The sequence below is a fragment of the Geotrypetes seraphini genome, chromosome 1, assembly GCF_902459505.1.
Source record: "Geotrypetes seraphini chromosome 1, aGeoSer1.1, whole genome shotgun sequence".
In the NCBI taxonomy this organism is placed as follows: domain Eukaryota; kingdom Metazoa; phylum Chordata; class Amphibia; order Gymnophiona; family Dermophiidae; genus Geotrypetes; species Geotrypetes seraphini.
In genome coordinates this window covers 64,504,718-64,524,150 of record NC_047084.1, presented here as the reverse complement: position 1 = coordinate 64,524,150, position 19,433 = coordinate 64,504,718, and the positions used below count along the sequence as shown (strand labels likewise).

Sequence of the window (19,433 nt, the reverse complement as noted above, 5' to 3'; positions counted from 1 at the left end):
TTACTTCCACTTTTGTGGATAGGGACCACATCTGCCCTTCTCCAGTCCTCCGGTACCACTCCCGACTCTGGAGACTCATTGAAAAGGTCAGTCAGCAGAGCTGCCAGAACTTCCCTAAGTTCCTTCAGCACCCTCATATGTACACCATCCGGCCCCATCGCTTTATCTACCTTTATTTTAGCTAGCTCTTCACAAACACAACCTTCTGAAAATCGATCAGAGTTTATTACTCCTCCATCCCTATTTGCCCCTAATTAACATATAATTCAGGTCAGAAGCACTGTTTTCTGTTCTTTATGACAAGACAAACTGATTTTTTTGCTTGTTTCAAACAGAAAATTTGAGCACTGCTCGTAACTTTAAATATTTTAGACTGTTGCAATTAAGGTTCTATCTCTGGTAAAACACTTCACTAAAACAAACAAACATAAAATCATTATACCAGGACACTCACAGTTTAAATGTATTCTCACCATACCTTTCTAACCAATCGAAGAGCTTGCGTCCTCTCTACTTCATTACTCTGCTGTATGTCAATGCACCTGAACACAAAACATTTAAAAAAAATCAGATAATATAACTAAGTCATATTAAATGTTCCACATCACTTGTTAAGATAGTAGTGAAATCCAGATTGTATTACAATACCCCGAAAACAGAGACAAACATAGGGAATAAGAGTTATAACTTTTTTACCAAGTATTATTAATAACATAGCAATATACAACTGCTCTAGAATTTAGTGTGTATAAGTAACATCAGTGTGGCTATACTGTATATAGATATACTGTACTAAAAAAAAATAAATAAAGGTTTGTAAAGTTGGAGGTGTGAGAAAGTCAGAGTATGCTTTAGAGAAGTGTTTCTCAAACATTTATTCAATGTTACTCCATTTTTTACTTAAAAATCTGCATGACCCCAACTATGCTAAAATAGAAGCAAATTATGATTAAATCTTAATATAAAACCTGAAGAGAGACAAAAGATGTGTCCTTTTTGGCAGAATGGAGTTATTTATATTATTTATTCAACATTATTATTAAGCAACTTTGGGTAAAAAAAATGTGAACCCTTCATTAACTGGCAGCACCTCTTTGAGCAGCAAAAACTTCCAACTAAATGCTTTTAAAAAATGTTGACCCACTCTTCCATACAGAACTGTCTCTGCTGACATGGGAAAACTTCTTTGCATGAACAATTTGCTTCAAATGCTACAGCATTTCAACAGGGTTTAGGTTGGGACTTTTTGACCTGTCCAACAAAATGTCTTCTTCAGCTTTATGTGATATATTAAATTTCATGTTGAGGGATATAGCCCAATTTCAACTGGTTCATCATGTGCTCACTGGTTGTTTGCACTACATAATTACCTGGAGCTCACTGTTTCCTTGGATTACATGTATTATTATACTGTATTATATAGCATGTGTTTTTATGGTTTGTAGTAATCAAATTTTATTGAAAAAAATAACCACATTCTATGCAGCAAAGCAGCTCTACATCATACCTCTTTCACTATGAAAAATTAGGTTCTTACCTTTGCTGATCTTCTTTCTTGTAAATCCTCCCTTTATTCTAGGACCAATGGGTTATGCATCCCTTGTCGCCAGGCACTGTAGGAAGCATCAGATTGAAGTCTTAACTCCTCCCTCTGACAGCATACCCTAGAGCATGCTCCTTGGACACCAGTCAGTTTTAAAGCAGCCAGGAACATCTATAGAAGATAAACAAGAGACAGAGAGGGGAAAAGGGAACTTCTGCTCATATTAACATATGCAAAACAGCAACAATAAAAACGAGAAAACAAGTTATGAAACATTAGAAACCTGAACGACAAAACACTGCTATAGGGAGAGAGAGCCTGCACTGTCAGAAGGGGGTGCTTGAACTAGAGACCCCCCCCCACACCCAAATTTAGTGCAAGAGCCAGTCAGATGGCACTTTTATAAGCTGGTCCGAAACCTAAATCCAGCCTGCAGCACCTCTACGCAAGAAATCAGAGAAATCAGACAGATATAGGCGGGTTCCCAGAATAAAGGGAGGATTTACAAGAAAGAAGATTAGAAAAGGCAAGAACCTAATCTTTCATTCTTGTACAATTCCCCTTTATTCCGGGACCAGTGGAACATAACAGAGCAGTCCCAAAAACATCAGGGTGGGACTAATGAGCTTGCTGCCAACACCAAGGCACCAAAAGCAGCATCCTGTTTGACAGCCACATCAATCCTGTAGAACTTGTGTGCCGGGAGGACCACATAGCAGTCCTACAACTCTCATCCGGCGACACTGCTGATGAATCAGTCCAGGATGAGGCAACCCCTTTGGTTGTGTGAGCCCGCACCCCTAGAGGGGGTTTCTTTCCTGCCACTACATAAGCCGCAGAAATGGCCACTCAAATCCACCTCGAAATGGTAGCCTTAGAAGCAAGCCTGCCCTTGCATGCAGGACCCACCAAGACAAACAGGTGGTCCGAGAGATGAAACTCGGGAGCAACCTGCAAATACTGCAGCAAAAGCCTGCACATATCCAGGGACCGCAGCACTCAGTCCTGGGCCTTCAAATCAAAAGGAACAAACACAGGAAACCGGAGTTCCTGATTCATATGGAAGACAGAAAGCACTTTCAGAAGAAAGGAAGGAACCGTACGCAAGAGCACCACAGCATCCATAATACGCAGGAAAGAGCCTGGAGCTCCGAAACTCTCCAAGCCGAAGTGACAGCCACAAGGAAAACCATCTCAATAATGAGATTCATCAAGGATGCCTGCTCCAAAAGCTCATAAGATGGGCAAGCCATGGAGCAGATAACCAGATTCAAAGTCCATGGTGGGAAAGGGAGGCGCAAAGGAGGCCTCAGATGAACCACGTCCGGATGAACCACCATGAAGCTCAAGGTGAAAGGGCCCAGGCAGCACAGACCTGCAATCTGAACCCGTAGTGAAGCCACTGCAAGGCCCTCTTTCAGGCCATGCTGCATAAACTCCCGCACCCAAGGAGCCGAAGGGGAAGAAGGAACCTCCTGTCGGCTGGTGCACCATGCTTGGTAGCATCACCAAGCTTTTGTGTAGGCCGCTACTGTGAACTTCCGTTTGCTGTGAAACAACATAGTAATCACTGCAGAGGCTCAAAGACAGCCCCAGGCTGTCAAGGCCGCGCACTCAAGAGCCATGCTGTAAGACCTAAGTGGTCTTGGTCCTGCAGAGTGATCAACATTACGAGAGGAAATGAGGGTGAAAAGGCAACCGCAGCTCTCAACCACGCCAAAGCCAAACCAGGTCAGCATACCACGGCTGCCTCAGCCAATCAGAGACCACCAGGATCACCAGCCCTACAAATGTACAATGCTTGGAATATTATGTTAAGCGTTTAATCAAATTTTTAATAAACTATGAAACTCAACTCAACAGAAGCCTTATCATGGGCCATGGAGGGAAGGTGAAAAGACGACCCTCCCGGGGCCAGGGCTGTACCAGATCTAGGACACCACAACCAGTCTCCCGAAGATGACTGTAAAACCAATCGGCCTTCTTGTCTGCCACAATCGCCATGAAATCGAACACTGGAGCCCCCCACCGGTGCACTATGCACTTGAATGCTCTCTGGGAGAGAGATCACTCTCTGGGGTGAACGTTGCCCACACCTGCCACGTGAGCTGCGGACATGGCTACAAGATGTCTCTCCACCCAATGAAAGAACTAGGCCTCCATGCTCATGATTGACATAAGCCACCACCAAGGCATTGTCAGAGAACACTGACAGCTCGATGACGGAGATGACCCTGGAAATGCAGGAGGGCCAGGTGAATTGCCCTCAGTTCCAGACGACTGATCAACCACTTGCATTATGAGGGCGCCCACCGGCCCTGTACCGGAACAGAGAGACTCGCATCCATTGACAAGAGTCACCCAATCCAAAATTCAGTGCGGAAGGCCCCTGGGTCAGCAATAAGGGATGCAACCACCACTCCATGCTGCTGCATGCCACCACCGTCCAGGTCAGGAGGGCAAGCAATGGGTCCTGCTGCGGTTTCAATCAGGACAACAGAGCCACCTGCAGAGGATGTAGTCTGGCTCTAGCCCATGGAACTACTTCGATCATTGCCACCATGAGCTCCAGGACCTGGAGATGCTGTCAGACCACAGGGTTTGAGTAGCCAGGTCTCTAATGACTTTCCGAATCTTCTCTTGACGGGACACAGGGAGGAAAACTTTGATCTGCCCCATATGAAAGCGGCCCCCCAGGTACTCCAAAAGGTGGACTCCAAATGACTCCCCTGAAGGTTGATCACCCAGTCTAGATACTGCAGCAAGAGAACCACTTGCTGGCCCGCCTGGATCCCCTCGGCCAGAGAGAGAGCCCTGATCAGCCAGTCATTCAGATACGGATGGACCAAGACACCCAGAGAGTGGATATAAGCTACTGCCACCACCACCATCACCTTGGTGAAAGTCCTGGGTGCCGTCGCCAATTCAAAGGGAAGAGCCGCAAACTGAAAGTGCTGCTCCAGGACGTGAAGCCACAGAAACTTCCTGTGCACCGGAAAGATGGGGATATGGAGAGACGCCGCCGTGAGGTCCAGGGAGGCCAGAAACTGCTCCAGGCACCAACAAAACAATGATAGAATGCACCATCTCCTTCTGTGGCACATTGGCCACTTTGAGATCAGTCTCCAATCTTCGGAGCCTTGCTTTGGAACGATGAAGTATATTGAGCATCTCCTTGAGCCCAAGTCGCACTCTGGCACAGGCTCAATTGCCACAAGATCTAAAAGTCTGTAGACCGTGCCGAAGCACCTTCTCGGGGCAGCCTGCGGGGGAATCCAGAAAATACTCAGAGAAAAGGCAGAGAAACTCCAATTTGAGCCTGTAGTGGGGTACCTCCAAGACCCAGCGGTCAGACATGATGGTCTCCCATTCTACCAGGAAGGTTGACAGCCGTCCCACGATGCATGGGAGAGGAGCCAGACTTCTGGCATCAAAACTGTTTCTTAGGGGAAGTTGCTGGACATCTATTTGAGGATTTCCGATGATCAGACCCCCCAAAAAATATGGCCTGGAAGACGAAGGGTACCTCTGCCCTGAGGAGGGAGGCCAAGAGTATTGGTGAGGACATCAAAGTGGATGAAAATTAGAACACTCCAAACTCATGGAAGGATGGGATAGGTTCCCAAGCAAAACCTTGGGTTTGCGATCTTATACACCCACCATAAGTTCATCCAGACCCTGGCCAAACAGAAGCTATTCCTTAACAGGAAACCTGCTCAAGGTGGCCTTAAAGGAGGAGTCCCCAGACAACTGCCTGATCCACAGCATCCTCCGGGCAGAAACCAAATAAGCGCCCAGCTTGGCAAAAACTTTCAATATGTCATATAATGCATCAGTAGTACAAACTGTGAGAAGATTTTCATTCACAGTATAGTATGTACTAAAATCTTCATCGGTCTATCTTATTTATTTACTTTATATATATTTTAATTTATTATTCAAATAAGTTAGAAAAGGTTACTCATCTCTTTATCAGAGCATAGCAGGGGTTCTTCACCGACATAGGCTATGTTTCGCCGCTAGGGCTTTATCAAGGTAATCCCCTGATAAAAAAGAGAGAGAGATAATATGTCATCGTTATTAGTCTAAAAAAGCTATTCAGCAGTTCTTATCAGCAGCTCCTAGGGGTATCGTTTCTAGCCCATATAAAGCAGTTGAAAAAAGTTTACAATTATATCTTAAAAATTGTTAAATACCTTTGTTATGCCGATTCCACACGTACTGCCATCATTGTAGTTTAGTTTAGGCAGAACAATATGGCCGCGGCGTTTTTTATGCAAAATAAAAACGTCATGATCTCATATACACGTACCCAATCAGCTTCCAGAATCAGCCCCGGGTCATTTAAACCAATGTCATTTAAACCACTCTATACAGAAAAGATGTTGAACGAAATAACTTTTTACATTTTACAAGCTATCATCCATATTTTCTGAAATTTAACATACCTGTGAGCCAGTTCCTGAGGATTCGACGGATCTGTTCAGACCATGAAGAATTTACAAAACAGGCTAAAATAATGTCCCAGAGGTTTTATGAAAAACATTATCCTAAAAAATCTATTAAGAAAGCATACCTCCGTGCTAAGTATGCCCAACGATCTCTTTTGATTCAAGAAAAAAGAGCTACAGATATAGATGAAACTATGATATGTGTGCTTCCTTTTACTGACCTCAGCAGTAGATTTTTTCAAACTATTAAAACACACTGGTCAGTTGCTCAGCTCCATTCTTGTTTTGGTGAATATCCTACTGTATCATATAAGAGAGGACAAACTATAGGGGAATTTTTATCCCTCTATAAATTTGAGGATAAAAATAAAACTGCTGATATTGACCAACAGTTTACTCAGGAAACCTGTGGGCAATGCCAATGGTGTGCCCAGGCACTAGTAGGCCCGGAATGGACTCACCCTGGTACTAATAAAACCTTTAAATCGAAGATGAATACCTCCTGCACTAGTACTCATGTGATTTATGCGATTCAATGTCCGTGCGACTTGGTATATATAGGCAGGACAAGTCGGAAAATAATGATAAGACTTACTGAGCATAAATCTAAAATAAATACCGGGAGCCTCGAAGCACCTCTTGTGCAACACTGGCAAATTCAGAAACATAAAATCACTGATCTTAAATGGAGAATTATCGATCATGTTAATATAGGGTGGGAAGGGGGGAACTATAATGAACGTTTGAATTTCAAGGAACAACGAATGATCTTTACTCTAAATACTGTTAAACCTAATGGTTTGAATGCAGAAGTAGAATGGATGACATTGGTTTAAATGACCCGGGGCTGATTCTGGAAGCTGATTGGGTACGTGTATATGAGATCATGACGTTTTTATTTTGCATAAAAAACGCCGCGGCCATATTGTTCTGCCTAAACTAAACTACAATGATGGCAGTACGTGTGGAATCGGCATAACAAAGGTATTTAACAATTTTTAAGATATAATTGTAAACTTTTTTCAACTGCTTTATATGGGCTAGAAACGATACCCCTAGGAGCTGCTGATAAGAACTGCTGAATAGCTTTTTTAGACTAATAACGATGACATATTATCTCTCTCTCTTTTTTATCAGGGGATTACCTTGATAAAGCCCTAGCGGCGAAACATAGCCTATGTCGGTGAAGAACCCCTGCTATGCTCTGATAAAGAGATGAGTAACCTTTTCTAACTTATTTGAATAATAAATTAAAATATATATAAAGTAAATAAATAAGATAGACCGATGAAGATTTTAGTACATACTATACTGTGAATGAAAATCTTCTCACAGTTTGTACTACTGAGGTCATAAAAGATAAAAGACAAAAGAATAAAGGAACTATATAATTGAGGCTGTATGGACTGAAGTTTTCTGATATCTAGCCTTAAAAAATCTTTATACTACCGCCTTTTATATTTGTATATAATGCATCAGCCATATCAGCCATCCAGGAGATGAGAAAATTCAAATCACGCAGCACCACAATCTCAGGGTCATCGAGAATTCTGGCGTGCCCGATCAACGAAGGACGAGGCTGTCACCGCCTTAACACCAGCCACAGCTGAATCAAACAGACGTTTAAGGATGAAATCCACAAGCCTGTCTTGAATATCTTTCAGGACCACCCACTGTCAGTAGGGAGGGAAGTATGCTTGGTGACCTGAGTCACAGCTGAATCCACCTTCGGAAAAGGAAGTGCTTGGTAAAACTGACCGCCATGGGATAAAGTCTCACCATGGCCCAAGCGCATTTCAAAGGACTCTCTGGGTTATCCCAGATCTCTGACAGGATATGACCACATCGGGGTTATCAAGAAAGGAGGTAGTGAGTGGCCTCTGATCATTCATGAGAGAGCATTCCGCCTGGACTGGCTGATCCAATTGCAGCTTTAATTCCTATAGAGATTCCATAATAAAGTCCTCAAGTCGAGCGGGTTTGAAAAAAAAACCAAAAAAAACCTGTGCACTGTGGGATCGTCAGCCAGGTCCAGGGATCCAAACGGGTCCTGATCGCAGAGCTCGGACAGATTTGCCACATCTGTGAATGCCATTGAACCTCCCTGTGAAAGCAGAGGGATTGAGAGAGTACTTGACTCAATCACAGGCAGAGCCCCGATCTGACTTGCAGGCTGTCCAGGGAACTTACTGCAGAGCAGGGAACCCCCCAGAAGCAGACATTCTCCAACAGTCTCTCCTGCCACAAGGACAATCCCACAGGGAACATCCATAACACAAGGGCAAAGCTGTGAAAGAAAATACTGAAAACTACCAAAAGAAACACGAGTAGAAAATATAAGCTCCTACAGGCTGGCTTGTAGGAAGACGAGACTGGTGTCCAAGGGGCATGTTCCAGAGAATGCTGTCAGAGGGAGGAGTTAAGACTTCAATCATCTGAGGCTTCCTACAGAGCCTGGTGGTAAGAGATATATAACCCACTGGTGCCAGAATAAAGGGGGATTGTACAAGAACTACCATGTACCCACAAAAAATGCCTTGTAAGTCATCTAATCTTCACATGCATTAAAATTATTCTACACTTTCAGCATAGAAGACCAATTATAGAAATAAGTTTCAAGTTTATTAAGTATTTGATTAATCGCTTACTCAAATATCTAAGCGATGAACAAATCATTCAATTTACAGATAATACAGGGGTTATAAGACAGATGGACACTGAACAAAACATATTAAATTAACATCCGGGGACGGAGGGGATTCCTCGCGGGGACGGGTGGGGACGGAGGGATTCCTCACGGAGATGGGTGGGATTCCGCACGGGGACAGGTGGGGACGGGTGGGATTTCTGTCCCCGTGCAACTCTCTAGTCTGCGCTGGGCCGGAGAGATCTTGGGGAGCCTCCGGCGGTGGCTTTCTCCCCTCTCTGCGGCTCCCCTTTGCTTCCCAGCGCAGCGATTCACGGGGGCAGCCTCGGGGCTTTTGCTGAGTCGCGGCTGCCTCTGATGATGCAACTTCCTCTTTCCTCGGAGGCGGCGCGACCCAGCGGGGGACCTGGGGCTGCCTTCCTGGGTCGCTGCGCTGGGAGGTGGGAGGGGCTGCTGGGAGGGGAGAAGGCCACTGTCGGAGGCTGCTGGGCAAGGGAAAAAAAGGGCTGCTACTGGAGGGAGAAGGAGAGATGCTGCTGGGAGGGGAGGAGGGAAAGGAGTCTGGGAAGCTGCTGGGCAAGGGAAAAAATGGACAGCTGCTACTGGAGAGGGAGAAGGAGAGATGCTGCTGGGAGGGGAGGAGGGAAAGGAATCTGGGAAGCTGTTGGGCAAGGGAAAAAAAGGGACAGCTGTTACTGGAGAGGGAGAAAGAAAGATGTTTCTGGGAGGGGAGGAAGGAAATGAATCTGGGAAGCTGCTGGGCAAGGGAAAAAAGGGACAGCTGCTACTGGAGAGGGAGAAGGAGTGATTCTGCTGGGAGGGGAGGAGGGAAATGAATCTGGGAAGCTGCTGGGCAAGGGAAAAAAAGGGACAGCTGCTACTGGACCTAGAGGGAAGGAGAAGGAGAGATGCTGCTGGGAGGGGAGGAGGGAAAGGAGTCTGGGAAGCTTCTGGGCAAGGGAAAAAAGGGACAGCTGCTACTGGAGAGGGAGAAGGAGAGATGCTGCTGGGAGGGGAGGAAGGGAAGAGAGTTACTGCTGGACAGGAGGAGGAGGGAAGGGAGAATGAAAAAAGGAAGGAAACAGCTGGCAGAGAGATTAATAATAATAATAATAATAATAATAATTTTATTCTTGTATACCGCCATACCCGTAAAGTTCTAGGCGGTTTACATCCATTAAATTAAGGTCCGTGATAGCACACGGATTTACAAAATTTTGATAAAGATACAGGCAATGAAGGTGGGGGGGGGAACTTTTTTGAAGGGATTAGGTCGGGTTAAACGGTGATACAGGAGGAGGGTTGTGAGATATGATATAGCGAGAGAGAGATGAAATCGGGAGGGGGGGGAAGGGACAGCCGAAGGGGCGGGGTAGAGAGGGAAAGGGGAGAAAAAAGGGGGCAAGGGGGATTAAAAGGTCTGTTCACGGAAAAGGTGCGTTTTGAGAAGTTTTCTGAAGCTAAGGTAAGAGGGAGCCTCGAGTATCATTTGGGCAAGCCAGGGGTTCAGCTTGCCTGTGTCTCCCCTTCCCCTCCTCAGATTAGAGGAGGGGAAGGGGAGACACAGGCATGAGAAAGTAGAGAAATTGATGATAGGAAGGGGTCAGTAGAAAAATAAGCAGAGAGGGACAACGATGATAGATCTGGTGTAGGAGAGATAAAAATGAAGAGAGCAATGAAGCTGGAATGAATCATGTAAAAAGGAGAGAGAGGTACAAGCTGGATGAAAAGGGGAGAGGGGCATAGAAAGAAGACAGATACCATATGGAAGGAGGAGAGGACTAACAGTGGATGGAAGGGGAAGATGCTGGATTGAAGAGACAGAGAGGGCAGACGCTGGAAGGAACGTCATAGCCTAAAACTGAATGGCAGCAGGTTCAGGACAGATGTCAGGAAGTTCTGTTTCACACAGAGAGTGATGGGCGCTTGGAATGCTCTCCCGGAGGAGGTGGTGGCAGAAAATACTGTGCTGGGTTTCAAACGCAAGTTGGATGCACACCTTCTTGCAGATCATATTGAGGGATACGGGAAATCCGGGTCTCCAAAAAGGAGCACCTAAATGGGCCTCCGCGTGTGCGGATCACCGGACTAGATGGACCTCGGTCTGATCCGGTGAAGGCGTTTCTTATGTTCTTATGTAACAACTAACAGGGGGGGTCATGTGATGCGCTTGAGGTGAACAGTCTTGTGCTGCTGGGCTCCGCGCTCCGATCTCCACAATATCTGCCATTTCGCCCTAAACTGCCCTCCCGCGGGATCTTTTTGAGCCGGCTGTGCAGTCCGACCTCTGCTGGAAGACTCGGCGGTGGTTTGCGGAGCCGGATGAGCCCCGGCATGCCCATTAAAGCAGCAAAATCTCTGAAGAGAAAATCCTGCATGCCGGAGCCCAAAATGGCGTCGGCTCCTGTACCTGCACCGCCGGAGTTGGGTGAGTGAGCCCATGAGATCTCCCGACTGGTCACAACCGCCCTGGAGGACCGCCTCAATAAATTGCAGTCGGCGGTGGACGGTATCCATGAAAAATTTGAGGCCCAGGCTCAGCGGCTGGTGGAGGTAGAACATATCTCCGCCCGGGAGGATGAGGCCCTTCAAGAACAGCGGCGGATAGATAGCCTGCAAACTCAGGTGGCAGCCCTCCAAGAAAAGCTAGATGACACGGAGAACCGCCAACGGCGCAATAATCTGAGGGTTGTGGGGCTCCCAGAGATGAAGACTGCAGATGATCTTTACCACTTCTTTCAGTCATAGCTGCCGGAACACCTTGACCTGGAGACCTCGGCGGCAACCTTTGTGTGTGAAAGGGCTCACCGGCTGGGACTCATCTCAGGGTCCTCTCCTAGGCCTAGAGCAGCTATTGCACGGTATGTGAACTGGAGGGAGAAAGAACAACTTTTAAAAGCTTATCGCTCGGCCAGCAGTCTGCTGTACGAGGGGAAGCAGCTGCTCCTCTTCAATGATTACTCTGCACGTGTTTCTTCTCAGTGGCGGGAAATGGCACCCATCTGCACCTCTTTGCATCGTAAGGGGGTACGCTTTGCTCTGGTCTACCCTGCCTGTCTGCGGATCTGGAGAGAAGGCAAGGTGCATACTCTACTTACCAAGGGGGAGGCACAGCGTTTCCTGGACACCATCAATGCCACCAGTCCATCTGGGGAGGGCAGTGGCGACTCGGCTCCCTGAGATCAGCAACGGCTTGCCGCTTGGAGCTGGGGGAGTGTGCCTTGTTGCCCTAGTTAATCTTCTGCGCTCCTCTCTGACTGGCTGTTTTTCAGGATTGATGCTGACTGGTCCTGCTTCTTCTCATTGCTCCAGTGCCATGGATTTTCCTGGTATTTGAGGATGGGTTTCTGGTGACCCCGCTGGTGATGGTCTCAGCCTCTATTGTGGAGGGGTGGCGGCTGTGCGAGGTAGCCCTGCTGTGGACATAGTTTCTCTGCCTCCGCCCGGTCCTGTTCTAGACTGGAGACTGCATGTTGTATTCTTGCTGGTATCACTAGAGAGGGGGGGGTGGGGGGTTTTCTACTGTTTATTTGTACCATTATTTTTTCCTCTGCTTCTTATTCCCACTTTTTCCACTCTGTGGTATCATGGTATATCGTACTAGAGCTTGTTATGTACAGCAAGCATCGGATCGTGGGTAGCCCAGATCCGTGACCTCTTAGTTCTGATTTCCCTTATGGGATTATGTTTTCTTGTTCTGTTTTTTGGGGGTTTGGTGGGAGTTAGGGGGGAGTCCTGGGGGAGCATTCTCTGGGTTTGGGATGGGGGATGGGGCTGTGTGATTGGGGGTGAGTCTGGAGGGTGTGTGTGGGGTGATTGGTGGGATGTCTGGTTGCACTTTCGGGGGTGGGTTGGGGAGTTGTGTGTTGGACCTGCACCTTTCTATCTTTTCTTGCGGCCCACGTTTCCAGGTGGGGTTGGAGGACTGGGGGGTTGCAGTTATCTTGCCCGGGCCCTGTTTGAGGCGAAGGGGGGGTCTTAGCTGAGAGGGCTCTCTCTTTTCATTTTTTCCATGTTTCCTGTCTTGTCCTCTCGTACTTCCTTTGATACTGGTTAACCTCCGCTTCTCTACTTATAATGTAGATGGTATTCATTCCCCCGTGAAGAGAAAGAAATTGTTAAATTGGTTCAAGCGAAATCACATCGATATTGCCTATTTACAGGAGACTCACCTCTCTGGTGCTGAGCATGCCAAGTTGCGCAGGGAATGGGTGAGGGAGGTGTGTTCCTCCTCCTTTAATTCCAGACAGAGGGGGGTAGCAATCCTGTTCCATAAACAGTTGCCAATACACATCCATAAAACTCTCTCGGATAAAGAGGGAAGATATGTGATAGTTTTGGGGGAACTTTGGGGTCAGAATTGGCTGTTTTGTAATCTCTACACCCCTAATGTCTATAGTCACCGATTTTTCTCTGGGCTCTTGGCCAAGGTAGCTCAGTCCTCTGACTATCAACTCCTAGTGGGGGGGATTGTAGACCGGCGAGGGTGTGCCCAGGGGACCATGGAGTCAAGGGGGTTAATTTTTTGATGGATCAGTTGCATTTGTTGGATCTGTGGCGGATTCTGCATCCTACTGAGCACACTTACACTTTCTACTCCCACCCTCATGATGTTTATGCCCGTCTGGATTACTTTCTGGCGTCACCCTCGCTGTTCCAGCAGGTAGAGCATGTTTCTATTGAGGATGTTCCCTTATCGGACCATTCCCTTATCGGACCATTCCATTCTGTCGGTCCGGCTTACGAATGATACTCTGCGGCGGGGGTGGCGGTTCCCGAGCCATCTGTACAAGGATCTGGAGTTCCATAGGTACCTCAGGGAACACTGGCAGGAGTATTGTCGTCATAATGCCAGACCTGATGTTGACCCGGTGATATTTTGGGAAGCATCTAAGGTAGTACTCTGGGGATACATTATTGCCTATGTGTCTCGGGCACAGCGGCGGCAGGATGCTGACTTTTTACAGCTTTCTGGGGAGTTGCAGACTCTGAGACGGCGACATGTCGCTACTCTTTCTGTGGAGGATAAGCTTCGGCTGTGGGATGTCCGTTCCCAGTTGGAGGTCCTTTTGACTCAGCGGGGCCAATAGGGATATTTATTTCCAACGTTATCGCTTGCATCGCTGGGGGGGGGGAGGGGAGAAGAAAAACGCATTTGCTTCCTTCAAACGCACGGGGAAAAGCGAAGATCAACTGCTACACAGGATCAAGTCCACAGAGGTCAAAACGGCAGTCAGGGAGGCCAAACTTCAAGTGGAAGAAACTCTAGCAAACAACATTAAGAAAGGGGACAAATCCTTCTTCCGGTATATCAGTGACAGGAAAAAAAACACAGACGGGATAGTACGCCTGAGAAAAACGGACGGGAATTACGCAGAATCGGATCCCGAAAAGGCCGAACTACTGAATGAATACTTCTGCTCGGTCTTCACCTGCGAGGCGCCAGGGTCCGGCCCTCAATTGAAGCCACAGTCAAACACAAAAGACCCGTTTCGGAATTTTAAATTCACACCCAGCGAGGTTTACTTTGAGCTAACAAAACTCAAGGTGGACAAAGCCATGGGACCGGACAATCTGCACCCCAGAGTGCTCAGGGAGATAGGTGATGTCCTGGCAGAACCGTTAGCCGTGCTCTTCAATCTCTCACTGAGTACAGGGACAGTCCCATTGGACTGGAAAACAGCTAACGTTGTTCCTCTGCACAAAAAGGGTTGCAGGACAGAGGCTGCAAATTACAGACTGGTGAGTCTGACATCGATAGTATGCAAACTCATGAAAACACTGATCAAATGCCAATTGGACACGGTCATGGACGAAGGGAATCTAAGGGACCCCGATCAACATGGATTCACCAAGGGTAGGTCCTGCCAATCAAACCACATCAGCTTCTTTGACTGGGTAACAAAAAGACTGGACGAAGGAGATTCACTGGACATAGTATACCTAGACTTCAGTAAAGCTTTTGACAGCGTCCCACACCGCAGACTGTTAAACAAGATGAAATCGATGGGGTTAGGAGAGACTCTAATGGCATGGGTCAATGATTGGCTGAGTGGCAGACTTCAGAGGGTGATGGTTAACGGTACTTTCAGTGGGGTGCCGCAGGGCTCGGTCTTGGGTCCGCTCCTCTTCAACATATTCATAGGAGATCTGACTCAAGGGCTTCAAGGTAAAGTAACATTATTCGCCGACGACGCCAAACTATGTAATATGGTAAGCGAGAGCAATTTACAAGATAGTATGGCGCAGGACCTGTGTACATTGGAATGCTGGTCCTCAACCTGGCAGCTGGGCTTCAATGCTGGGAAGTGTAAGGTCATGCACCTAGGTAGCAGAAACCCGTGCAGAACTTATACCTTGAACGGGGAGACCTTGACCAGGACTTCAGCGGAACGAGATTTAGGAGTAATCATTAGTGCAGACATGAAATCTGCCAATCAGGTGGAGAAGGCTTCCTCAAGGGCAAGGCAGATGCTGGGTTGCATCCGTAGAAGTTTCGTCAGCAGAAAGCCTGCTATCATAATGCCATTGTACAGGACCATGGTGAGACCTCATCTGGAATACTGTGTGCAATTCTGGAAGCCACATTACCGCAAAGACGTGCAGAGGGTCGAGTCGGTCCAAAGGATGGCCACCAGAATGGTCTCAGGGCTTAAAGGTCTCTCGTACGAAGCAAGATTAAACAATTTGCAGCTCTACACTCTCGAGGAACGCAGGGAGAGGGGAGACATGATTGAGACGTTTAAATACGTCACCGGACGTATAGAAGTGGAAGATAACATTTTCCTTCTCAGAGGCCCCTCAACCACAAGGGGGCACCCGCTCAAACTCAAGGGCGGGAAATTTCACGGCGACACCAGAAAGTATTTCTTCACGGAGCGAGTGATTGATCAATGGAACAAGCTTCCAGTACAGGTAATCGAGGCCAGCAGCGTGCCAGATTTTAAGAATAAATGGGACGCCCATGTGGGATCCCTACGTGGGTCAGGGCAAAACATTGGCTAATCTTAAGGGGAGGGTCTATAGAGTGGGCAGACTTGATGGGCCTTGGCCCTTTTCTGCCGTCATCTTTCTATGTTTCTATGTTTCTATCCTCGTGCGTCCTCCTCGAAAACAACTGGTCTCTCTGTCTATTAAAGATGGTGGGGTCGTCTTTATACCAGGGCGGAAGACATTCAGTCCCAATTTGTGCAATTCTATGAGACTCTTTATTCCCATCGTGAGTCCTCCGAACAAGATCGAACTGAGTTTTTCCAGGATTTAGCTTTGCCTCAAGTGAACGCTGCCCAACTTGATCTTCTGAAAACACCAGTCACGGCGGAGGAAATTCAGGCGGGTATTAAAGCTTTGAAACTCACGAAAGCACCAGGCCCTGATGGGTTTGGGCCCGAATACTATAAAATAGTGGTGGATTTGATTCCTCCGGCGTTGGGGGCTGCTTATAATGTGCTGCATTTGGGACAGGGCTTGGGACTGAGAAATATGGCCCATGTGGTCTTGCTCCCTAAACCAGGGAAGGATCCTGCCCAGGTGGGATCGTACCGCCCGATCTCTCTGCTTAATCAGGATGTTAAACTACTGGCTGCGATACTGGCCCGCCGTCTGAATGCCTTCCTCCCTCTATTAATTCATGAAGATCAGGTGGGCTTTATTCCGGGCCGGTACTCTTCTATGAATCTTTTTCGGGCCCTGATGGCATTACACTCGAGACGGGGGACAGGGAGTAAATCGGCTATAGTGGGTTAGACATGGAAAATGCCTTCGACAGCATTTTCTGGCACTACTTATTCTGGATTCTGCAACAATATGGATTGGTCGGCCGCTTTCCTGAATGGATTCGTAGTTTATATCTTAACCCGCAGGCGCGCTTGCTGGTAAATAGGGGTCTTACTACTCCTTTTCCTTTGGGCAGAGGTACCCGGCAGGGATGTCCTCTTTCCCCTCTACTCTTTGTGCTAGCCCTCGAACCTTTAGCGGTAAAGCTGCGCACCGATCCTTCCATTCGGGGAATTCGGATAGGAGACAGGGAGAGTCGGATAAATCTTTTCGCAGATGAAATCCTACTATATCTTGATAATCCCATAGACGATCTGGAGAGAGCACTCGGGGTGGTTCAAACTTTTGGTAACTTCTCAGGTCTGCGGGTTAATTGTGCCAAGTCCGAGCTGTTACCTTTGGATTCCACTCATGAGGCCTGGCACTCCGCTCTTTCTATACCGCCTGTTGATGGGCCGTTGCGGTATCTCGGAGTGTATCTGACCCCTGACTTGTCCCCCATGTATCAGTATAATGTTCGTCGCCCTCTTGAGCAAATCGTGGCTCAGTGTGACCGCTGGCGGGAGTTACCGTTGGGCTTGTGGGGTAGAGTAGCTCTCACCAAAATGGTTCTCCTGCCAAAGATCCTGTATCCATTACAGACTCTCCCTGTGTGGCTCTCCACCCGGGATGTGAGGACTTTTCGCTCCACTATTTCTACTTTCATTTGGAGACGCAAGAGGGCTTGCATTAGCTATACTAAGTTGATGCTGGATAGATCGAAGGGGGCTTGAATATTCCGGATGTTCGACATTACAACGTAGCTGCTCTGTTTCGCTTTATCCATGAGGGCTGGACAGGGCATTATAGGTATGCCCCTGGGGGTTGGCTCTCTTCCTGGTGTGCGCCGCACTCCTTCTTGGCTCTCTTACATTTGCCGCCATCGGCGGTTCCTGGGGGTTCCTTGACACTGAGTCTTCTCCAGCCGATTAGGTTAGTGTGGAGGTGGTGGAGGCGACAACAACAGAAAACACCTGCTGCGTCGGCGCTCCTGCCTTTGTGTGGTAATCTTGCTTTTGTCCCGGGGATGGGCCCTTCCCAACTCCAGGTGTGGGAGCAGCAGGGGTGTAGGACCTTGAGAGATGTTTGGGATGGGGGTGGCGAGGGTGTATTTCCTCCCTTTGCCCAGATTCAGCAGAGGTGGGATCTGCCCCCGAACCACTTTTGGGTGTATCTTCAGGTCCGCCACTATTATACTACGCAACTTCAGAAATGGGGGGCTGCTTGGCTCTGTGGTCCTCTGGATGCACTATTCTTTCTGGTTCCATCAGCCCAGAACAAACTCTCTACGTGGGGTCATATGCTGCGGGTGAACTTGTCTGCGGGTACTCTTGACGGAGTGGTCTCTGTGTGGCGGAGGGAGCTGGGCTTCCTGGGGGATCGGAGCGCGTTCCTTGCACTGTTTGGTCATATTAGAACTATGGGAGGCTCCTCTGATCTCCAGGAGTTGCAGTTTAAGATATTACACAGGGCGTATATCTCTAGGAAGCACGGGGCTCTTAAGGGCCTCTGGGAAGGGGCTGTCTGAACTAGGTGTCGCCGATCTGCTGGGACTCTGGTCCATCATTTTTTGGAATGTCCGTCCACTGATTTGTGGTTCCAGGTTCTCCCTTTTTTGGAGCATATTGTGCACCGTTCTATTCCACGTGACTATGGCATGCTCTTATTGAGCAACCAGAGAGTATTGGAGGAGGCTGGTTTTTCGACTCCTCAGCAGAAATTTCTTTATTTAGCCCTCCCCTCTTAGTGAAAAAATTCCTCTTGCAATATTGGGTGTCTGATCAGGTGGCTTCCTTTACTCATTGGCTACATCGGATTGCCCAGGTTGCCCACTTTGAAATTCACCGAACTCCCCGGGGGGGAGGATTGACCATCGCTGTTATGTGGGGTTCTGGAAGGCGGCCTTGTTGCTGTGTCCCGGGGACTCTGTGGCACAGCTGGATCTCTCTTGATTCCAGTTTTTCTCTTTCTTCTCTCTTTTTCTCTTTCTCTCTTTTTTCCTGCTTAGGGGCCTTCGGTGCAGTTCAATGTGAGGGGTGTGTGTTGGTGTGCGTGGGAGGGTGTATATGTGGAGTGTTTGTTGTGGTTTGTACGGAGTGTCTGGAGTTTGTGCATATGTGGTATGACTGGAGGGGTTGCTCATGCTCTTTATCTGAAAAAATTTGCAGATTGCGACTGCAGGGTACAGAGCTAGTCTGTTCCAGTTTTCTTTTCTGTGATTGCCAGCTCATTTTCCTGTTCGATTTTGTATTTTCCCTATTTTTGGACCTTGTGTCCTTGTACTGTTGGATTTCTGTACAATCTGTGTTGCATTCGCTAATAAAAATTATTTGCAAAAAAAAAAAAAAAAAATTAACAACTTAACAGAAAAAACAGAAAAGAAAAACAAAGGGAAAGGCAGGGTAATGAAATAAGAGTACATAACAAAGATACAAACCCAAAGAATTATACAATTATGTAGGTTGGGATGAAGAAGAGAACATACATACATGTACAACTGCATAAAGCCACACAACTAGGTGGCAGGTCACAATGCCTGGCAAGAGGAAACCACCTTGGACCCCTATGGAAGGCTGGCAGGTAATGTGGGAACAAGAAACATGTCAAGCTCAGTCTATTGCGTGCTCCTGCTGAAGTTGTTGAAGAGATCAAAGAATAGCATTGATAGAAACCAACAGTACAGTGAAAAGGCACACAGGTAATTTTGCTGAGTTTATGAGGAGGAACAGTTGTGTCAGAGGGCTGTTATACTGTCCCAGCCTGCTGTAAGAATCATGCAGGAGTCAAACCACCAGAAAAGCAGCTGGACTGCATGGGAAAGTTTCTGAAATAGAGCTACATGGGAATGAAGATTGTGGGAATTACACGGAACTCAAGGGGCACAGAAAATGTTGCTGTAGGATTCCTACAGGAAAGGTAAAAGTTGTCATGGGACTCCTGCAGGACTATAGACAAATCTCTGGTGATTCCAGAATGA

The 19,433-nt window shown here is 47.4% G+C and overlaps 1 protein-coding gene across 5 annotated transcripts in view; it reads right to left on the bottom strand.

Moving 5' to 3' along the window:
• The window catches only part of RICTOR (RPTOR independent companion of MTOR complex 2), a 607,299-nt gene that overhangs the window by 497,337 nt on the left and 90,529 nt on the right, over positions 1-19,433 (bottom strand). For all 5 annotated transcript variants that reach the window (XM_033932568.1, XM_033932543.1, XM_033932533.1 and 2 more), the window contains one exon: positions 479-542. In XM_033932568.1, the coding sequence (XP_033788459.1) occupies positions 479-542 (64 nt within the window). The remainder of the gene's footprint in view (positions 1-478; positions 543-19,433) is intronic.